Raw genomic sequence first — 19,194 nt, 5'->3', positions numbered from 1 at the left:
ATGCTTTTTGTGTACCGTATCATATGCACATTCATGTAGGATCAGTAAATATTGAAGAGCTTGAACGGCGTCTGACTCTAAATAGCAATAGAACAGGTTTGCGTAGATCAGACAGATCTTTTGTTGGAAGGAGGGCCGTGGATGAGCTGAACGTGGACGTACAGTATCTCAAAATATACCGCGCATCAGCTTTGTTCAAATCAGCATTGGACTTTAATGAAGCTTTCTGTCTTTGCTCCTGCATTGAGGTTGTGGGGTCTCGGTATCTCGTCTGCTGCTCAGTGCCGCGAGCGCCGGTCCCTCGTGACTATCAGTCTCCTGCGAACGTCTGAGACACATCGCAGTTCTCCTGATTCGCGGCCCTCCGCACTGTCGTGGGCGAGCGGCCCCCTCAAAGTGTTAATTTGCTAATGTTCCTTCAGAGAAGGCATCTTAATTAAGTTTGTAAGATTCGTGCCTAATTTAGTTATTATGTGAAGGATGAATGAGCTAATGATTGCAACAGGAGCCTTGCGGCGATCTCCACTCGCCCGCATTATGTGCGACTTTTCTGCCTATGAATTAATTGTTTGCACTTAACCTTGCACTCGTTTGTTTAAATGTTGGAAATAGACGGGGTGTTTTTAACAATATTTTTTGGAAGAGCTCATCTTGCACGCTGCGGTTTTGTTTTTTTTGTGTGTCTTGGCGTGAAATGAGAGGCGTGCTGAAATTAGACACTTCGTGTTCAATTAGCGTAGCAGTGTTGAGGAGAAACTACAGTAGGTACGCATGGTAAATGTCGCGACATCATAGAGGTCCTGCAGGGGTCACGCAGAGGCAGCGGCGTTTGAAAAACTTTTTCTTCGCTGTTTGCTGTGGTACTTTTGTGGTTGCTTTTGGCCTTAAGATACAGAACGTGTATGTTTCATGTCTTTATTAAGCGACGTGTATTCAAGGTCCAAAATAAGCGCCAAATGCAAGCTAAAAATAGACTTTACTGAGGTTTTTTTTTTTATTATTATTACAAGAATGACAATTAAGTGACGTGAGAAAATCAAATCAAAGACATACCGTATAAATGTTTATTAAAGGTTGTAACTGACATATTTTTACCAGAGTAAATGATATACAAGTTGGATATCTATGAGCCTCAGAGAGAATGAACATATATGAGCTAGTATTTTTGGAATTAACTATACTTAATTGCTTATTTTCTAAGTATTTTTAATACGCTTATTTATAATTAGCTACTTATTTACAATTAGTTTTAACAGCTTAAATTGTGTTTAGATACCTTAAATATTCAACTTAACCAAAGTTATCTACCTTGTCAAGTATGAACACTTAATTTTAAGTCGAAAGAAACAACAAATTATTACTTATACTTATGTTGAATTTTAAGTCGTGATAACTAATCGCACATTGTATAATTTGCATAGCACTATAATAGTATACACTAGAGCAGGGGTTTTCAAACTGTGGGTCGCGACCCACTTGTGGGTCACAGAATGGAACAAGGTGGGTCGCACAAAGTCACTTGGCTGCAGCTAAATTTGCGTTTCAATGACACACACACACACAGTTCAGTCTAGGGCTGCACGAAAGTGACGAGTGGGAACGGTGCGAGGCCGGTGGAGTGATTGGAATTGAGCGACACCTGCTCGACTCACCAGTCTCGAGAACCACGGAGGAGATCGGAAGGATACAAAAGAGGAGCGTCCGTCTCCCCGGCAACTCACTCCAGCCCACCGCCTCGAGCATCCTCCTTCGCCCTGCTCGATGGCACTGCGGATTCACCTCAGTGCCGAGGGATCTTCGGCACCGCGTCCCTCCTTCCTCCCAGGCTTCGGCACCAGTCTAACACATTAAAAACTTCTCAATCACGGGAAGGAGGAGGCGGGAACCGGGAACCCACTCGTCACAATGATATAGCCCACCAACATTAATAAGGACTGCAATATCCTTAGTGTGATTTTCGAATTGCAATTAAGTCCGCGTGCTTTGCGTGTTTTGAAGCGCGGGCGCGCACGAGTTGTAATAACAGTGAAGGTCTCAGAGCAATGTCATTAAAAGGTTCAATCGGTCCGCATTATTAAAAGAGAAAAACTTGCTCACTTCAATACACTATATTCCGCATGAGATTGCATACACCAGAAAACAAATGTTACGAAAACGGTTTCAGGTAGGCCATGTTCATTCATTTCTATCGTCCGTTTGAGCTCTGTGCACTTTTTTCGTTCGGGAAACGGTTTGTAAAAAGCATTTCACATGTACAGGGTGAGCAGTGCACAAACGCAGGGTTAATTGTAACACTACAAGATTTAAACATTTCCACATAACAAAATGCACAAAAAAATAATGCAATACTCCTTGACGTATCATCTCTTTTTAGAGAAAAATTTGCCAAAGTTCAGAAATCTTTTGAAGATATTGCTGAACATTAATTTAACCATTGCTAAAATAAATTTCTGCCTGAACTTAATGTCATCCAGTTTTTTTTTTTTTTTGTTTATTTAAAACGAGACACATGTTTATTATTATTTTTTACCTATTTCACAATTATTTTAATCTCCAAACAGTTTTAGATAGTTCTGCTTTGCTTCTTATGCTTTTTCTAAAAAAAGTGTTGGATTGTGCTCCGTTCTCACCGACACACACGGAAGGATCGTGAATGCATTTTCTGCAACAAAACACAGCAGCGCAGATTACAGTTCACTGGAGTGAGCCTGTTTAACGTTTTTATGGACACTACATATTCTAAAGTCTGTAAACAAAAATTAAAACTTAAATATTAATAGTGATTTTTTTCAGGTGTAGGCCTACTCTAAAATAAAAAGGTTTTTTTTCTTAAATACTTCATTTCTGTCATCAAACTTTTAAGTAAGATTAGGCTTAAAGTAATATCAACCTTTATTTTTCCTCAAATATTGTGGTGGGTCATGAAATAGATTACACTTGTCTAGGTGGGTCGTGGAATGGAAAAGTTTGGGAACCACTGCACTAGAGTATTTTATGTTTTTAAATTAATTATTTTATGCTCACCAAGGCTCTGTTTACTTAATCAACAATACAGTTAAAACGGTAATATTCTGAAATATTATTACACCCTAAAATAGCTGTTAAAATAGCTCTTTATGTTTCTGTGGAAAAAGTTAAGTACATTTTTCAGGATTCTTTTTGAAAGTAAAAAGAACCGCATTTATTTGAAATCTATCTTTTGTAGAATTATATATGTCTTTACTGTCATTTGAATCAATATTGTATTATAGTATAGTCGAGTATAAATAGTCCAGATAATTTATTCTGATCTTGTTGTTGTGTTTCAGGGTTGGTTCAGCCCAGGCCAGGTGTTTGTTCTGGATGAGTACTGCGCCCGATATGGGGTGAGGGGCTGTCATCGTCACCTCTGCTACCTGAAAGACCTGATGGATTTTACAGATAACAACATCCTGGTGGACCCAACCCTCCTACACTACAGCTATGCCTTCTGTGCCTCACATGTCCACGGAAACAGGTTCACGAACGCCGGGTTATTTTGTACAACTTTTCACTGACATTAAATTTACATTTATGCACTTAGAATATGCTTTTACCCAAAGTGCCTTCCACTGCATTCAGGGTACACTTTTTTTTTTTTTCTTTTTTTTTTTTTTCAGTCCTTGCTTTTCCTGGGAATTGAACTCGTGACCTTGGCAATGCTAGTGCCATGCTCTGCTGTTTAAGCTACAGAAAGGATGTCTAGACAGAATCAAAATAAATCTATAAAAAAAAAATAATAATAATTTTTTTTTAAATAGTGTTGCATTTTTACATAGAATTTTAAGTGGCAGTGATATATTATTTGTATTATACACACACACACACACACACATATATTTGTGTTTCAATAAATGAGTGTATATATGAGTATTTGATATTTGATTGTTATTTATTTTTTTATTTTTTTGATACGCTATACAATTAGCATTTCAATTGTATAAATTCTAAAAAGTTGTTTTTATTTATTTTTTGTAGTGTATACATTTTATTGAGAGCAACATTTTATGTGTTCATTATGGGAAAGATAGAAAGATATCTAAAAAATATAATGTAAGCACCTGACATGCAAAAAAGATTTTTGTATAAATTTATGCATAAAAACAAACACTTAAGCAACGCCCTAGTGCCCTTTCAAATAGCAAGGAACATTTGCTTTCCATAGAGGTTGTGCATTTTGAATTCTCACTTATTAAGTGTTTGAAATCAAGGATTTCATTTATGTTGGACAAATGAGAAGTCCCACATGTTTGATAGATCACAAAAAGAAAAAAGAAAAAAACACTTCGAATGGCTTTTGTCCACACATAATGGGTGAGTATACAAAAGGAACAACAAGACAGAAGAATTTCTTTAATCACTCAGGAGGCGCTCAGCATGGCTGACATGTTCCCGCTTCACTCAAAGAAAGACAGAGAGCGTCTGCTTGGCAAATTAATTAATGCCTCTCCATTATCTCAAAACACAAAGCAATTAAACTGTAATTACGAAGTCCGTTTGTGCTCCTTGTACATTTTTTCTTTCATAAGGCCTCCGAGGATATGATTTTCATATAACAGGCTTGTTTTCTGTAATTGATTGTGTGAACTATTGATGGTTTGACATTACTTAAAGACGGAAATGTGCTTTACGTTAGCAGTGAGAGGACAGAATGCGGCTCGGGTATGAGCAGTGTCCCTTGTCCACTTGTTGGCGAAGTCCTTTGTGTTTAGCGTATACTGAAAGCTGTTCGTTTTCTACTTACCTCGAATCAACCGTCAATTGAGTTATTAGATGTTAAATACACACGGATGTGCTCCCTCTCTTTGATGGCTTATTTAATCAATTAGGAACAGTAATGATTAGCCTCTCTAGCTAATCACCAGCTACAATTGAGGAAAATTGGCACGAGTTTTGTTGGAGGAGGTATCATTTGAATAATGACAGTTCAGCTGTGAAGCCCAAAAGAGAGTGTTCTCGGCAACATATATGGGGGGAATTCAGATGTCAGAAAGAGAAAAGGCACAAAAAGTGAAGTTAATAAAAATAATTAACTCTTATTCACTCTGCTTGATATCCATTATAGTGCACAGATCTTCCAAAGACATTTTTAGCCAGTCAAGATGATGTTGTTATGGTTCAAAATGAGTTTATAGCATAAATTCAACACATTGTACAAAGTATCACTGTAAAATTATTCATAAAATGTTTGTGTGTGTAGCAATAGTCATTTTTATATTAAAAAATAGCTTGTTTCTGCCACAGAATACACATAAAAAAATCATTGTTACTTTTTAACTGATTATTCACTATTTCAAACTTTTCACAATTTTGAGTTTATATCTCACAGTTCTGACTTATTCTCAAAATTGCATGTGCCATGATATTCTTCCATAAACATGATCAGACAAAGGTAGATCTCTGTTCTCTAAATAAAACAGTCATCTTACTGACTGAAAACACCTCTGAACAGATGGACTCTTAATTTCACCTTCAAATTAACAGCTAATCCTGGAGTTTCACATACTTTTGCCACTCACAGATAAGTAAAATCTCTAATATATAATTTTTTCTGTAATATATGTATATATATATATATATATCAGAGGTGGAAAGAGTACAAAAATATTCTACTCAAGTAAAAGTACCATTACATTAATGAAATTTTACTTAAGTACAAGTAAAAGTACCAGTCTAAAAAATCTACTCAAGTAAAAGTAAAAAGTAGCTCATTTAAAATTTACTCAGAGTAAAAATTACTTAGTTACATTTTAACAGTGGGAGGGAGTCAAAAATGGGACAGGCCAAGGTTGTCAAACTCAGTTCCTGGAGGGCCACAGTCCTGCACAGTTTAGATATAACCCTAATTAAACACACCTGATCCAGCTAATCTAATCATTTAGGTTTATTTGAAAACTACATGATATGTGTGCTGGAGCAGGGTTAGAACTAAACTCTGCAGGGCTACGGCCCTCCAGGAACTGAGTTTGACACCCCTGGGATAGGTCTATTAATCTCAAACTACAACCCGAATTCCGGAAAAGTTGGGACGTTTTTTAAATTTTAATAAAATGAAAACTAAAGGAATTTCAAATCACATGAGCCAATATTTTATTCAACATAGAACATGGATAACATAGCAAATGTTTAAACTGAGAAATTTTACACTTTTATCCACTTAATTAGCTCATTTAAAATGTAATGCCTGCTACAGGTCTCAAAAAAGTTGGCACGGGGGCAACAAATGGCTAAAAAAGCAAGCATTTTTGAAAAGATTCAGCTGGGAGAACATCTAGTGGTTAATTAAGTTAATTGATATCAGGTCTGTAACATGATTAGCTATAAAAGCTTTGTCTTAGAGAAGCAGAGTCTCTCAGAAGTAAAGATGGGCAGAGGCTCTCCAATCTGTGAATGACTGCGTAAAAAAATTGTGGAAAACTTTAAAAACAATGTTCCTCAACGTCAAATTGCAAAGGCTTTGCAAATCTCATCATCTACAGTGCATAACATCATCAAAAGATTCAGAGAAACTGGAGAAATCTCTGTGCGTAAGGGACAAGGCCGGAGACCTTTATTGGATGCCCGTGGTCTTCGAGCTCTCAGACGACACTGCATCACTCATCGGCATGATTGTGTCAATGACATTACTAAATGGGCCCAGGAATACTTTCAGAAACCACTGTCGGTAAACACAATCCGCCGTGCCATCAGCAGATGCCAACTAAAGCTCTATCATGCAAAAAGGAAGCCATATGTGAACATGGTCCAGAAGCGCCGTCGTGTCCTGTGGGCCAAGGCTCATTTAAAATGGACTATTTCAAAGTGGAATAGTGTTTTATGGTCAGACGAGTCCAAATTTAACATTCTTGTTGGAAATCACGGACGCCGTGTCCTCCGGGCTAAAGAGGAGGGAGACCTTCCAGCATGTTATCAGCGTTCAGTTCAAAAGCCAGCATCTCTGATGGTATGGGGGTGCATAAGTGCATACGGTATGGGCAGCTTGCATGTTTTGGAAGGCTCTGTGAATGCTGAAAGGTATATAAAGGTTTTAGAGCAACATATGCTTCCCTCCAAACAACGTCTATTTCAGGGAAGGCCTTGTTTATTTCAGCAGGACAATGCAAAACCACATACTGCAGCTATAACAACAGCATGGCTTCGTCGTAGAAGAGTCCGGGTGCTAACCTGGCCTGCCTGCAGTCCAGATCTTTCACCTATAGAGAACATTTGGCGCATCATTAAACGAAAAATATGTCAAAGACGACCACGAACTCTTCAGCAGCTGGAAATCTATATAAGGCAAGAATGGGACCAAATTCCAACAGCAAAACTCCAGCAACTCATAGCCTCAATGCCCAGACGTCTTCAAACTGTTTTGAAAAGAAAAGGAGATGCTACACCATGGTAAACATGCCCCGTCCCAACTATTTTGAGACCTGTAGCAGAAATCAAAATTGAAATGAGCTCATTTTGTGCATAAAATTGTAACCTTTCTCAGTTTAAACATTTGCTATGTTATCTATGTTCTATTGTGAATAAAATATTGGCTCATGTGATTTGAAAGTCTTTTAGTTTTCATTTTATTAAAATTTTCCGGAATTCGGGTTGTAGTTGTTTTTAATTAAAGGAATCAGTTATTTAGAATAATAATACATTTGGGCTGTTGCCAAGGAAATCAGTATCAACAAACTCATCTTTTAATGCAGAGGAAATGCAGAAGATTCATTGGAAGTGGCATTTAGATGTATTACACTGTGTAGTGCTGGACAAGAATGCATTTAACCTGCAGTTACAAATGCATGAATAATGTTTTGATATACAAGACATAAAATGTTGAATACTCATTTGAAATGATAAGAAATTAATTATTTAAAAAAATCAAAAGATAGCCTACTTTAAATGTGAAATTAAAATGGCCATATGTGTCAGCAAGTCACTGTTAATAAGTGAGTCATTGCGATTGAACCGAATCATTTAAACGTTTGATTCATTCAGAAACGAAACACTGTCACGTTGCTCAGAGACGCAAAACTGTGCTTTGGTGGCTGTGTTTGGAATTATTTTCTGTTGTAGAAATAGAGCTAAAAAAGGCAATATGGTGTCTAAAACGCAAGTCTCTTAATTAACTTGTTTACTGAACTGTTATATATATGTATGTATATATTCATGGAAAAGATGGCATTCTTTGTGTGATTTTGATTTAATATATATGAAATTATATAAATATGTGAATTTTCTGCCCCTATATCTTCAATTTTGTGATCATTCTAAATGCATTTTAGGAGACTGAATCACACAGTGAAAGAACGCACTATAAATGCGCGCGCACATCATTAAAACAAAAACAGCACACTCCTCACCACTGTCTTTTTGGCTAATTTGTGCAAAACCTCTTGCTAAAATGTCAAAGCTTCATTTTAACCACCAATGCAACGATGCAATTATTTAGCTTACCTCTTCTTGCGAAGGGTTGATGTCTTGTCGAGATTTTATAAGCTGCTAGTTTGGTTTTAGGCAAGTACAGCTTACACTGCATAATAGAGCATACATATGGCCAGGGGTTCACTTCATTTCCTTCGAGTTCAACTTCAGAATATGACGGGGTTTCGTTTTCAGCGGTGTCTGCACCACTAGCGCCTGTTTTGTCCGTCTGCATCTTTCTTGTGATTTTAGCGCCAGTTCGCCCTCCTGCCCATTATTTACTGCCGTAGTTTCCAGGGAGCGATTAATTTTTTTTATTTTTATTTTTTTTACTCAGTAATTAATGTGTTTTAAAATGTAGCGAAGTACAATACTTCAATCAAAATATACTTAAGTAAAAGTAAAATTACAAATTAAAAAAATTACTTTAAAAAGTATTAGTACACAAAAAAGCTACTCAATTACAGTAACGCGAGTAAATGTAATTCGTTACTTTCCACCTCTGATATATATATATATATATATATATATATATATATATATATATATATATATATATATATATATATATGTGTGTGTTTGTGTGTGTAAGGGCTGTGCAAGTTAACGTGGTGTTATCACGTTAACGCATTAATCGATTAACGCAGACAATTATTTTATCGTGCATTAACACAGTTTTTTATTATTATAAAAGTCCTTTGCTCACTGGCTCTGAATACACATACAGACAAATCATGGGTCAAAGGAGGGGATGCAACAAGCTCGTAATCATGACTTCACAAGTTGTTAATAGGACGTTTTCCATTAGCACGTGAAGACGGCAGAGAAGCGCTTGCTCAGCACAGTGGAGTGCATTGTTTTGTTAACTTGTGGTTTATTATTTTGAGTCGTATGGGACGCGGAAACACACATCCCTCTCACAATATATTGCTTTACACATCTATCGCTTTTGCTGCTCAGAAATATTCACGCAATCATTCAGCACGTATCAGAATCTGATCAGAATCAGAATCACCAGATCTGCGCTCCGGTGCGGATAGCGCTCACGCTCACTGATCTCTATATAACTGAACCCACTCTTGCCCTTCTCTTCCAACCGAGCCAGAGACTGCTAAACGGAGTGATCACACTAGTCAAGCAAACCAGGCTTTGAGGGTTAAGATTGCCTAGTGTGAGCATACCCTAATTTATTCATACCCTTATAATTGATCGTGCAGGTCTATACTCGGAAGGTGACTGTTCTAATGTTATGATCGAGGCTCTGGACTCAGAGCATTACTTGTTTTTCTATAACAAACTATAAAATATTTTCTATAAAAACGTTAATGTCCTGGCAGTGATAAATGGCTTGTTTTATATTTAATTTAATTACATTAATGTTATAAGTTGAGATTTAGGCTACAATAAACTTTTTAACTGCTACTGTGTTAAAGGAACTGCTGTAAAAAGCACTTTATTTGTTTAAAGTGTTTGCAAACCAAATGTTATTACACTTTTGTTCATATAGCAGTAGGCCTACTTTTAAATGAAAAAAAGTGCACAATACACTACTTTTGAATTAATTATTAGTTTGGTGCATTACAATTAATTATTTTGTGCAAGGAATTAATTTTTCTTCTGAATTCATTTCAAAAATGAATTAGTAAAGAGTTGTAAGCCGTATGTACACAGTGTATTTGAACTACAATCACATAAACTATGAAAATGTATGGAATTAAATTTAAAAAATCATATTATTTATATATAAAAATGTTTTAAAAATAGTTTTTTTTTAACAATACTGTTATACATTATTTATTATATTATTCTATTTATTACATTTTAGAACATTTATTTCAAATAATCAGTCAATTAAACTGTATTTTTAAGAAGTATTTTTAAGACTGTTTTACAATATTCATATTTATATTTATTTACTATGTATATATATTTAGAGAGAGAGAGAGAGAGAGAGGTGTGTTAAACATTCAAGAATAAATGTAGAAAAATAAAAAGATTATTAAATGTTATATTCTTATAAACACTAATAATTTAGTAAAAATATACATAAAAAATTGATTGGTGAATCTATCTCTTTTCAGAATTATGGGGAGTGAAGTTTGACTAATAAACTGACATAATTTTTATCATATATTACCAATATATATGGAGAAAATTAAGATTTTTACTTTGAGAAAACAGCTGTTGTGCTCAATAGTGATGTGAAACTGAACCATTGATTCTGTAAATGCCTTCCCAGAATTCAGACTTAAGACTAAAGTGTGCTTCACTTTAAGTGGACGCGAGGGTCACGCACACCACCCAATTTTTGTAACCGCTACAACAACTGTATGCATATGCTAGCATACGCTTACAAAAACAAAGTACACTTTTGGCTTTAGGTTTTAGTTGTAGGCGCTACAGCTTATGAACGATGAAGGGTGTGTGACTTTTTTCAGACATGTTTGTCAGTGCAGACATCCTTGTGGCACATTTCAGTCAGTGTTGTCTGCGTTTGACTGACAGATGCACCCTGGGCTCGACAAGGCTTGAGACTGAGAAGCAAGTACGCGAGAGGAAACGGACAGGTGCGGCTTCATGTGATATGAACTGGTGAAGACGGACTGACAGCCACCAGCCCTCGCTCAGAGTGACAGTAATCACAGTCCAACCTCTTTCTCACCTGTCAGTCTTGCTCCAGCCCCGCTCTCGCCTGTCCATCATGCTTGGCTGCCCTGTGTGACAAGAGTATTTACCAATCTGCACACTTACTTACTCACTGTAAACATGACATACATCCAGAGCGGGACCCTTTGGATTCTAACTTGAGGTCTTCATATGATCGGATACACACCAACCCAATCTGTCAGAGAGGATGGAGGGTGTCGTTTCCATTTGCAGAGGCCTTGCAAACGCACAGCTTTGAACCTCTCAACCATCTTCCTGGACAGTTCGGCACAGCCAGATTTTCCTGAGACTCCCGCCGTGGTTTGACCCTCATTGACTGGCCCTTGATGGGTCAACATTTCACTCGTCTCAAACACTCTCGCTTCACCAGGCGAAAACAATAAGTCAGACCCCCAACAGGCCGCCCGATTGCACCCACTCCCTACGGGCCAGCACTGCGTGAAGAGTAGGGAACCACACTCCGCAAGATTTTTTGCACATTTGAGGTCCTCTGCTTTGAATGGAATTTTTATTTATTTTATTTTTTTTATTGGTTAACATGTTTCTCTCTCTCTCTCTCTCTCTCTCTCTCTCTCTCTCTCTCTCAAAAGCTTCATTAAAATTTCATTTAAAAAAAAAAAATTCTATTTTCAAATATTTAAATTTTTTGTACTAAATTATAAAAAAAAATATATTTTTATTTTACAATTTTACATTTCTTTTAACGTTTAAATTAACATTTCTACTATTTTACATTATACATTTTGCCTCACATAAATTTATTTATTATACTTTTTTACAAAAAATAAATAAATAATTGATTTTAAGTTTAATATTTATTTTCATATCTTACTTAAAATATATTTACATATAAAAAATATTTGTTATTTTTACATTTATTATTTAATGTTTATTTTAATATTTTTATTTTAGATATTTAATTATATAACAATTATTGGAAGTAGTTTCGACAAAACTAAAAAATCTATGTTAGCCAACAAGTTTACAACCAAACAGAATTTACAACCCATTGTCACCAAAATTTCAATGCTTATGCTTTTAAATGTATAAAACCACATGCACATGATCAACAAATGTAACACAGAGTGACCATTCCATCAACTGGCCCCAAACTCTGAATAATGATAGCAAAAGTGATTTCTTCCTTAGCAGACACCACCAGTAATGTTGTGTTATGTAAGGAAGAACTGGATGTGTTTCAAGGTTTGAAGAATTCATTTAGCATTAGACAAATCATTGGGAGGATGTGTGAATTGTGAGAGACTTAATTACTGTCTAAAGTTGTTAGGCTTTAATAGTGATAGGTTTGCTGATGTACTGGGAGCCACAAACGAGGATGGACTCGACACTATAGAGCGATTCTCCCTCGTGCTAACAGTTCAATTCCCAGGCCTCTTGTTAGAAGCAGTTAAACTAAGAGGCCTTCCTTCAGAACTAATGAGCCTACACAGAATGACAGACAAAGACGCAGAGATTAAAGGGTCGATGTTGAGTTTATACACTCCTTAGCCTTTACCATAATGCAAAAAGGAGATTTTTTTTTTCCTTTTCATTTGCAGACGCTGATCTCTTGCTCCCCCCTGCTCGCACATACAGTATATACACGTCTTCTGCCGCTCTTCACACCCCCTCTTTGTGTTCTCTTGGGATTAGCTGGCTCTTGTCAAAAAGAAAAGGCGGATTGCATTTAATGGAGAGAGGCATTTGAAGAACAGACAGGTTTACAAGTTTTCTTTACCTCTGCTTGGAAGGAAAGAGCTCTCTCTACAGCGCTAAGCTGTGCCATTCAGAAAGTGTGCAGGGTTTGGATAGCGAGGCACAATGGCTTCTAACTAAACTGCCCATTGTAGACGGTAAAAACTAACCTTAGACTGATTACTTTAGCTCTTAAAGTGCAATTGTGCAATGCTTATTGGTTGAACATGTGCTAGCTACATTTGATTGTTATAGTTACATGGTATTGTGAGATGCCATTTAGTTTAAATACAACCGAATTCCGGAAAAGTTGGGACGTTTTTTAAATTTTAATAAAATGAAAACTAAAGGAATTTCAAATCACATGAGCCAATATTTTATTCACAATAGAACATAGATAAAGTAGCAAATGTTTAAACTGAGAAATTTTACACTTTTATCCACTTAATTAGCTCATTTAAAATTTAATGCCTGCTACAGGTCTCAAAAAAGTTGGCACGGGGGCAACAAATGGCTAAAAAAGCAAGCAGTTTTGAAAAGATTCAGCTGGGAGAACATCCAGTGATTAATTAAGTTAATTGATATCAGGTCTGTAAAATGATTAGCTATAAAAGCTTTGTCTTAGAGAAGCAGAGTCTCTCAGAAGTAAAGATGGGCAGAGGCTCTCCAATCTGTGAAAGACTGCGTAAAAAAATTGTGGAAAACTTTAAAAACAATGTTCCTCAACGTCAAATTGCAAAGGCTTTGCAAATCTCATCATCTACAGTGCATAACATCATCAAAAGATTCAGAGAAACTGGAGAAATCTCTGTGCGTAAGGGACAAGGCCGGAGACCTTTATTGGATGCCCGTGGTCTTCGGGCTCTCAGACGACACTGCATCACTCATCGGCATGATTGTGTCAATGACATTACTAAATGGGCCCAGGAATACTTTCAGAAACCACTGTCGGTAAACACAATCCGCCGTGCCATCAGCAGATGCCAACTAAAGCTCTATCATGCAAAAAGGAAGCCATATGTGAACATGGTCCAGAAGCACCATCGTGTCCTGTGGGCCAAGGCTCATTTAAAATGGACTATTTCAAAGTGGAATAGTGTTTTATGGTCAGACGAGTCCAAATTTGACATTCTTGTTGGAAATCACGGACGCTGTGTCCTCCGGGCTAAAGAGGAGGGAGACCTTCCAGCATGTTATCAGCGTTCAGTTCAAAAGCCAGCATCTCTGATGGTATGGGGGTGCATAAGTGCATACGGTATGGGCAGCTTGCATGTTTTGGAAGGCTCTGTGAATGCTGAAAGGTATATAAAGGTTTTAGAGCAACATATGCTTCCCTCCAAACAACGTCTATTTCAGGGAAGGCCTTGTTTATTTCAGCAGGACAATGCAAAACCACATACTGCAGCTATAACAACAGCATGGCTTCGTCGTAGAAGAGTCCGGGTGCTAACCTGGCCTGCCTGCAGTCCAGATCTTTCACCTATAGAGAACATTTGGCGCATCATTAAACGAAAAATACGTCAAAGACGACCACGAACTCTTCAGCAGCTGGAAATCTATATAAGGCAAGAATGGGACCAAATTCCAACAGCAAAACTCCAGCAACTCATAGCCTCAATGCCCAGACGTCTTCAAACTGTTTTGAAAAGAAAAGGAGATGCTAAACCATGGTAAACATGCCCCGTCCCAACTATTTTGAGACCTGTAGCAGAAATCTAAATTGAAATGAGCTCATTTTGTGCATAAAATTGTAAACTTTCTCAGTTTAAACATTTGCTATGTTATCTATGTTCTATTGTGAATAAAATATTGGCTCATGTGATTTGAAAGTCTTTTAGTTTTCATTTTATTAAAATTTAAAAAACGTCCCAACTTCGGGTTGTATGTCATCGTTTTATTCATTTGTAAGTGTGTGTATGAATATATATATATATATATATATATATATATATATATATATATATATATATATATATATTATGTATATATACACTGCCATTTTTAAAGAAGTCTATTCATCATTCTAATATGCTGATTTATTCTCAATATTGGAAACGGTTTTGCTGCTTAATATTTTTTTGGAACTTGTGATCTCCTGTAGAGAGCTCGACTTGCGAACTTTTTTCAGGATTCTTTGATGAATAAAAAGTTAAAAAGAACAGCATTTATTCAAAATAGAAATCTTTTGTAACAATATACACTACCGTTCAAAAGTTTTGGGTCAGTCATATTTTTTTTTGAAGGAAAGAAAGAAATTAATGCTTTTATTCAGCAGAGATGTGTTAAATTGATAAAAAGTGATGATAATTATATTGTTAGAAAAAAAATATTTTAAATAAATGTTGTTCTATAAATGACAACCATGCAGCCTTGATGAGCAGAAGAGACTTCATTAAAACACATTTAAAATCTTACAGATCTCAAACTTTTGAATAGCAGTGTATAAATACTTTTATAAATGTACTTTTATGTGTGTTTGTGTGTGTGTGTGTGTCTGTGTGTGTAATCGGATTTTACAATTTTTAATATCTTCTGATAATGTGAAACAAGTTAAATGAAAATATATATTTGAGACTGCAAATTATTCAAATAATTGCATTCGAAATAAAATATAACACATTTAGGAGATTAGAAATAAGAAGTTCATTCAAAATAAGTCAATTTTTTCAATATTAATAGTTGTTCTTATTTCATTTAATTTAATTCAATTTTATTTTATTAGTTGTAAAATAATTTGTCTATTTTATTATGAAAAAAATGTCTTCTGTCTTTAACATTATTCAGACAAATATTAATGAATACATTTTGAAAAGAGACTGCAAATTATTATTCAAAATAAATGAAATATTTAAGATATAAGACATTATTCAAATAAAAAATTGTAAAGTTTCCAATATATATATATATATATATATATATATATATACTCATTTAATTTATAAATGAATAAAAATCATATAAAATAGTACTTTATTTTAATAATTTATTGAATCTTATTTTTAAGATATTTCCAATTGCTTCTCATTTTGCATTACCTTAATGTGACAAAGATACATTTATTTTGATATTCCTCTATTTTTAGGGTTTGGGATTTTGAAACCTTTCAATGAGAGTCGTAGCATTGTTCAGTTCTGCTGGAATATTTGTGAAACTTAACAATTATCTTTGAAAAATCTTTTGATTATGTAGATGAAGTACAGTATTCAAGGGCAGCTGGAATTAATGAACAGGTGTTGTGAAGAACAAAGCAGTTGAATGTTTCCTTGTTGCTTTGGCAGACCGGACGGTATGGGCACAGTGACAGAACAGGAGAAGGAGGAGTTTGAGGAGATCAGGAGCCGACTGCTGACTTTACTGGAGAAGCAGATCACACATTTCAGGTAAAACAAGCTCCCATGCCCACTTCTGTGTTGAAATAGAGGAATAACAATAGAAAAAAGTCACCTTTTTTAATGCAATATAGATGATTTCAAAGCAGCTTGTTTTAAAATGTTGCAGAGTTCATCAATTATGAAATAAATCAATATGATTCAGCTATAATGCAGCTCTACAGACAATTGTCATTTTCCAGCTCAATTCGTTTTTTTTCCCTCATTTAATAGTGTTATTACAGTAAATTTGATAGTATTACTGAAGATTAAAGGAATAGTTCACCCAAAACTTTGCTGAGAACATGTTTACCCTGGGCCTTCCAAGATGTAGATGAGTTTGTTTCTTTACTGGAGCAGATTTGGAGAAATGTAGCATTGCATCGCTTACTCATCAATGGATTCTCTGCAGTGAATGGGTGCCATCAGAATGAGAGTCCAAAAAGCTGATAAAAGCATCACAATAATCTGCAAGTAACCCACACCACTCCAGTCCATAAATTAATGTCTGGTGAAGCGAAATGCCACATGTTTATAATAAAGAAGAACATCATTAAGACATTTTTACTTAACTATTTCTGGTTAAAATATGAGTCCTATGTCCATTAAATCTTTCTCCAGTGTAAAAGTCGTCTCTTCTGAATTAGGAAAGAAAACAGATCAAGCACTGTTTTCAAGCACTGTTGAGTTTATCTGTTTACAAAACTGTTCTAAAAAAATTTTGAATTCTGATGTAAGAGGACAACAGGCTTTTTCACTTGAGGAAGCGTTAATATGGATTATGAACTAGTATTTTGGCAGGAAGCAATGGTTTAAAGTTAAAATGCCTATACAAACATGCATCTTTTAATTTCACAAGATGATAATTGATGGGTGTGAATTACTTGTGGATTATTGTCATCTTTTATCTTTAAAAGTTTAGAACTTAGTTTGGACTCTCATTCTGACGGCACCCATTCACTGCAGAGGATCCATTTTAAGAAAGTGATGTAATGCAAAATTTCTCCAAATCTGTTCTGATGAAGAGCCTCATCTCAACTCATCTAAATCTTGGATTGCTTGACTGTGAGTACATTTTCAGCAAATGTTCATTTGTGGGTGAACTTTTCCTTTAACCATTGTCTGAAACTATCAATCTTGTAATGACAGTGTAATAATAATATAATAACTGGTTCATGAGTCCAAACCAGTTGATAACCACTGCACAATATCTCAGTTTACAGTTTATTTATTTACAACACCCCCCTCTTCTTGGGTCTTATTTTTGAACCGACCTCCCGCTGGCCCTCCTGTAGAGAGCTGGAAACACTTGTAAAGAGGGGTTTAGCCTTGCAGTTGCAGCGAGACCTAATAACCAGCTAAAACCACTCAAACAAAAGCTACTAACAACATCTTGGATTATGCAAATGGTCGGCAGACAGAAGCAAGGCCGGTGTGGGGCGTACCGGGGATTAAGGATGGAGCCCAACCCAAGCTGATTAGAGCTTGTTGAGTCACTTGGTAAGTGTGCCTCCTGCCCACATGCTTGAAAAACATGTTGTGGGCCATTCACGGGTAACTTTCACACCTGTGGTTTGAGGCCTCCATGAGAAGCACTTCCCTTTGGCCTTCATTCTTCCCGCCCGGCATTGTCCGTATGCACACTGACACCTGTCCCTCCTCAACAGGCATTGGAAAACATCTCTATTTAAGAGATGTAATTATTGTCCCATGATAGCTGCGAAACAGCGGTTTGTGGCTGACTCCTTCAGCTTGTGCTCAGCCTCTGCTAGTATTCTTTCTTTTTAAGCCTTCAGTTATTACTACTTGAGTTTTACTTTTGTCTTCTTGCCCGTAGGTACTGTTTCCCCTTCGGGCGACCAGAGGGGGCTCTTAAAGCCACACTCTCTCTTTTGGAAAGGGTGAGTATCTGCCAATTAACATATTATATCCATATCTTGAGTGTACCAGCTTGTGATAAAACAGCTTAAAGTGTAATAAGGAAGTAATTTCTTAGGTTCTGATGAAAGACATCACCACGCCGGTCCCACCTGAGGAGATGCGTAAGATAGTTCAGAAGTGTCTGGAAAAAGCTGCACTCATCAATTACTCCCAGCTGACCGAATACGCCCAGATCGAAGGTTTCTCACAGAATACTTTTCAGGGCTCAACAATAAGTTTTTTTTTTTTCTTCTTCTTCTTTTTTGGGACCCTGTTGTGCCGGTTGTTCAGACATGTAAGTGAAAATGCAGTGGAACACCTGCCAGTGTTTTCAATGGTTCCAGCACATAAACTTCCACTAATGTTTAAAAGAAATACTTTTATTTAGAATGGATGCAATAAATATATTAAAAGTTACAGCAGTTACATTTATAATGTTACAAAAGGTTTTTATCATAGTATCCAAAAAAATAAATAATGATTAAAATTTGACATGTTTCTTGAGCAGCAAATCAGCACATTAGAAAGATTTCTGAAGACTGGAGTAATAATGCTGAAAATTCAGCTTCACATAACTGGAATAAATTTCATTTTTAAATATATTACAATACAAAAAAACTACTTTCAATTTTGTAATTTGGGACCTTATGCATTGACATGTCTTGTATTTTGATAATTGACATTTGAGTCCATGTTCCCCTTGTAGTTTTGTTTGTGGTCTTTGTAGTTCCTTTGTTCTTGCTAATTAGGGTCCGGTGTTTCTTGTTTTCTGATTAGTTCTTTTAGTTTTTCAACCCAGTGGTTCATTCTTGCCTTTGCAAATTATTGTTTGTATGTACCCATTATGGTCCATTGCTGTGGCTAGAGAGGGATCCAAGGGTTTCAAAGACACCAAGGCCGCTGAGAGCAATAGCACAGAGAATGTGAGAGCTGTGGCTGCTGAGACCAAGAACATCGAGGCAGCTGAGAGTGAGAGTGCCGAGAATGTAAGTGCAGAGGCCGTTGAGAGCGGATGCGCACAAGAATGTGAGTGTCGATGCCGCTGAGAGCGAAAGTGCTGAGAGCGAGAGCATCGAGGCTGCTGACAGCGAGAGCGCCAATAATGTGCGAGCGAGAGCAATGAGAA

The 19,194-nt window shown here is 36.2% G+C and overlaps 1 protein-coding gene across 9 annotated transcripts in view; it reads left to right on the top strand.

Moving 5' to 3' along the window:
- The window catches only part of LOC132133802 (calcium-dependent secretion activator 2-like), a 173,774-nt gene that overhangs the window by 109,683 nt on the left and 44,897 nt on the right, over positions 1-19,194 (top strand). For all 9 annotated transcript variants that reach the window (XM_059546785.1, XM_059546792.1, XM_059546791.1 and 6 more), the window contains exons 13-16: positions 3,309-3,496; positions 16,059-16,160; positions 17,986-18,049; positions 18,145-18,268. In XM_059546785.1, coding sequence (XP_059402768.1) covers positions 3,309-3,496; positions 16,059-16,160; positions 17,986-18,049; positions 18,145-18,268 — 478 coding nt within the window. The remainder of the gene's footprint in view (positions 1-3,308; positions 3,497-16,058; positions 16,161-17,985; positions 18,050-18,144; positions 18,269-19,194) is intronic.

The sequence above is a fragment of the Carassius carassius genome, chromosome 50, assembly GCF_963082965.1.
Source record: "Carassius carassius chromosome 50, fCarCar2.1, whole genome shotgun sequence".
Taxonomy (NCBI): domain Eukaryota; kingdom Metazoa; phylum Chordata; class Actinopteri; order Cypriniformes; family Cyprinidae; genus Carassius; species Carassius carassius.
The sequence above is the reverse complement of the archived record's forward strand: the minus strand, read 5'-3'. Positions and strand labels throughout refer to the sequence as shown.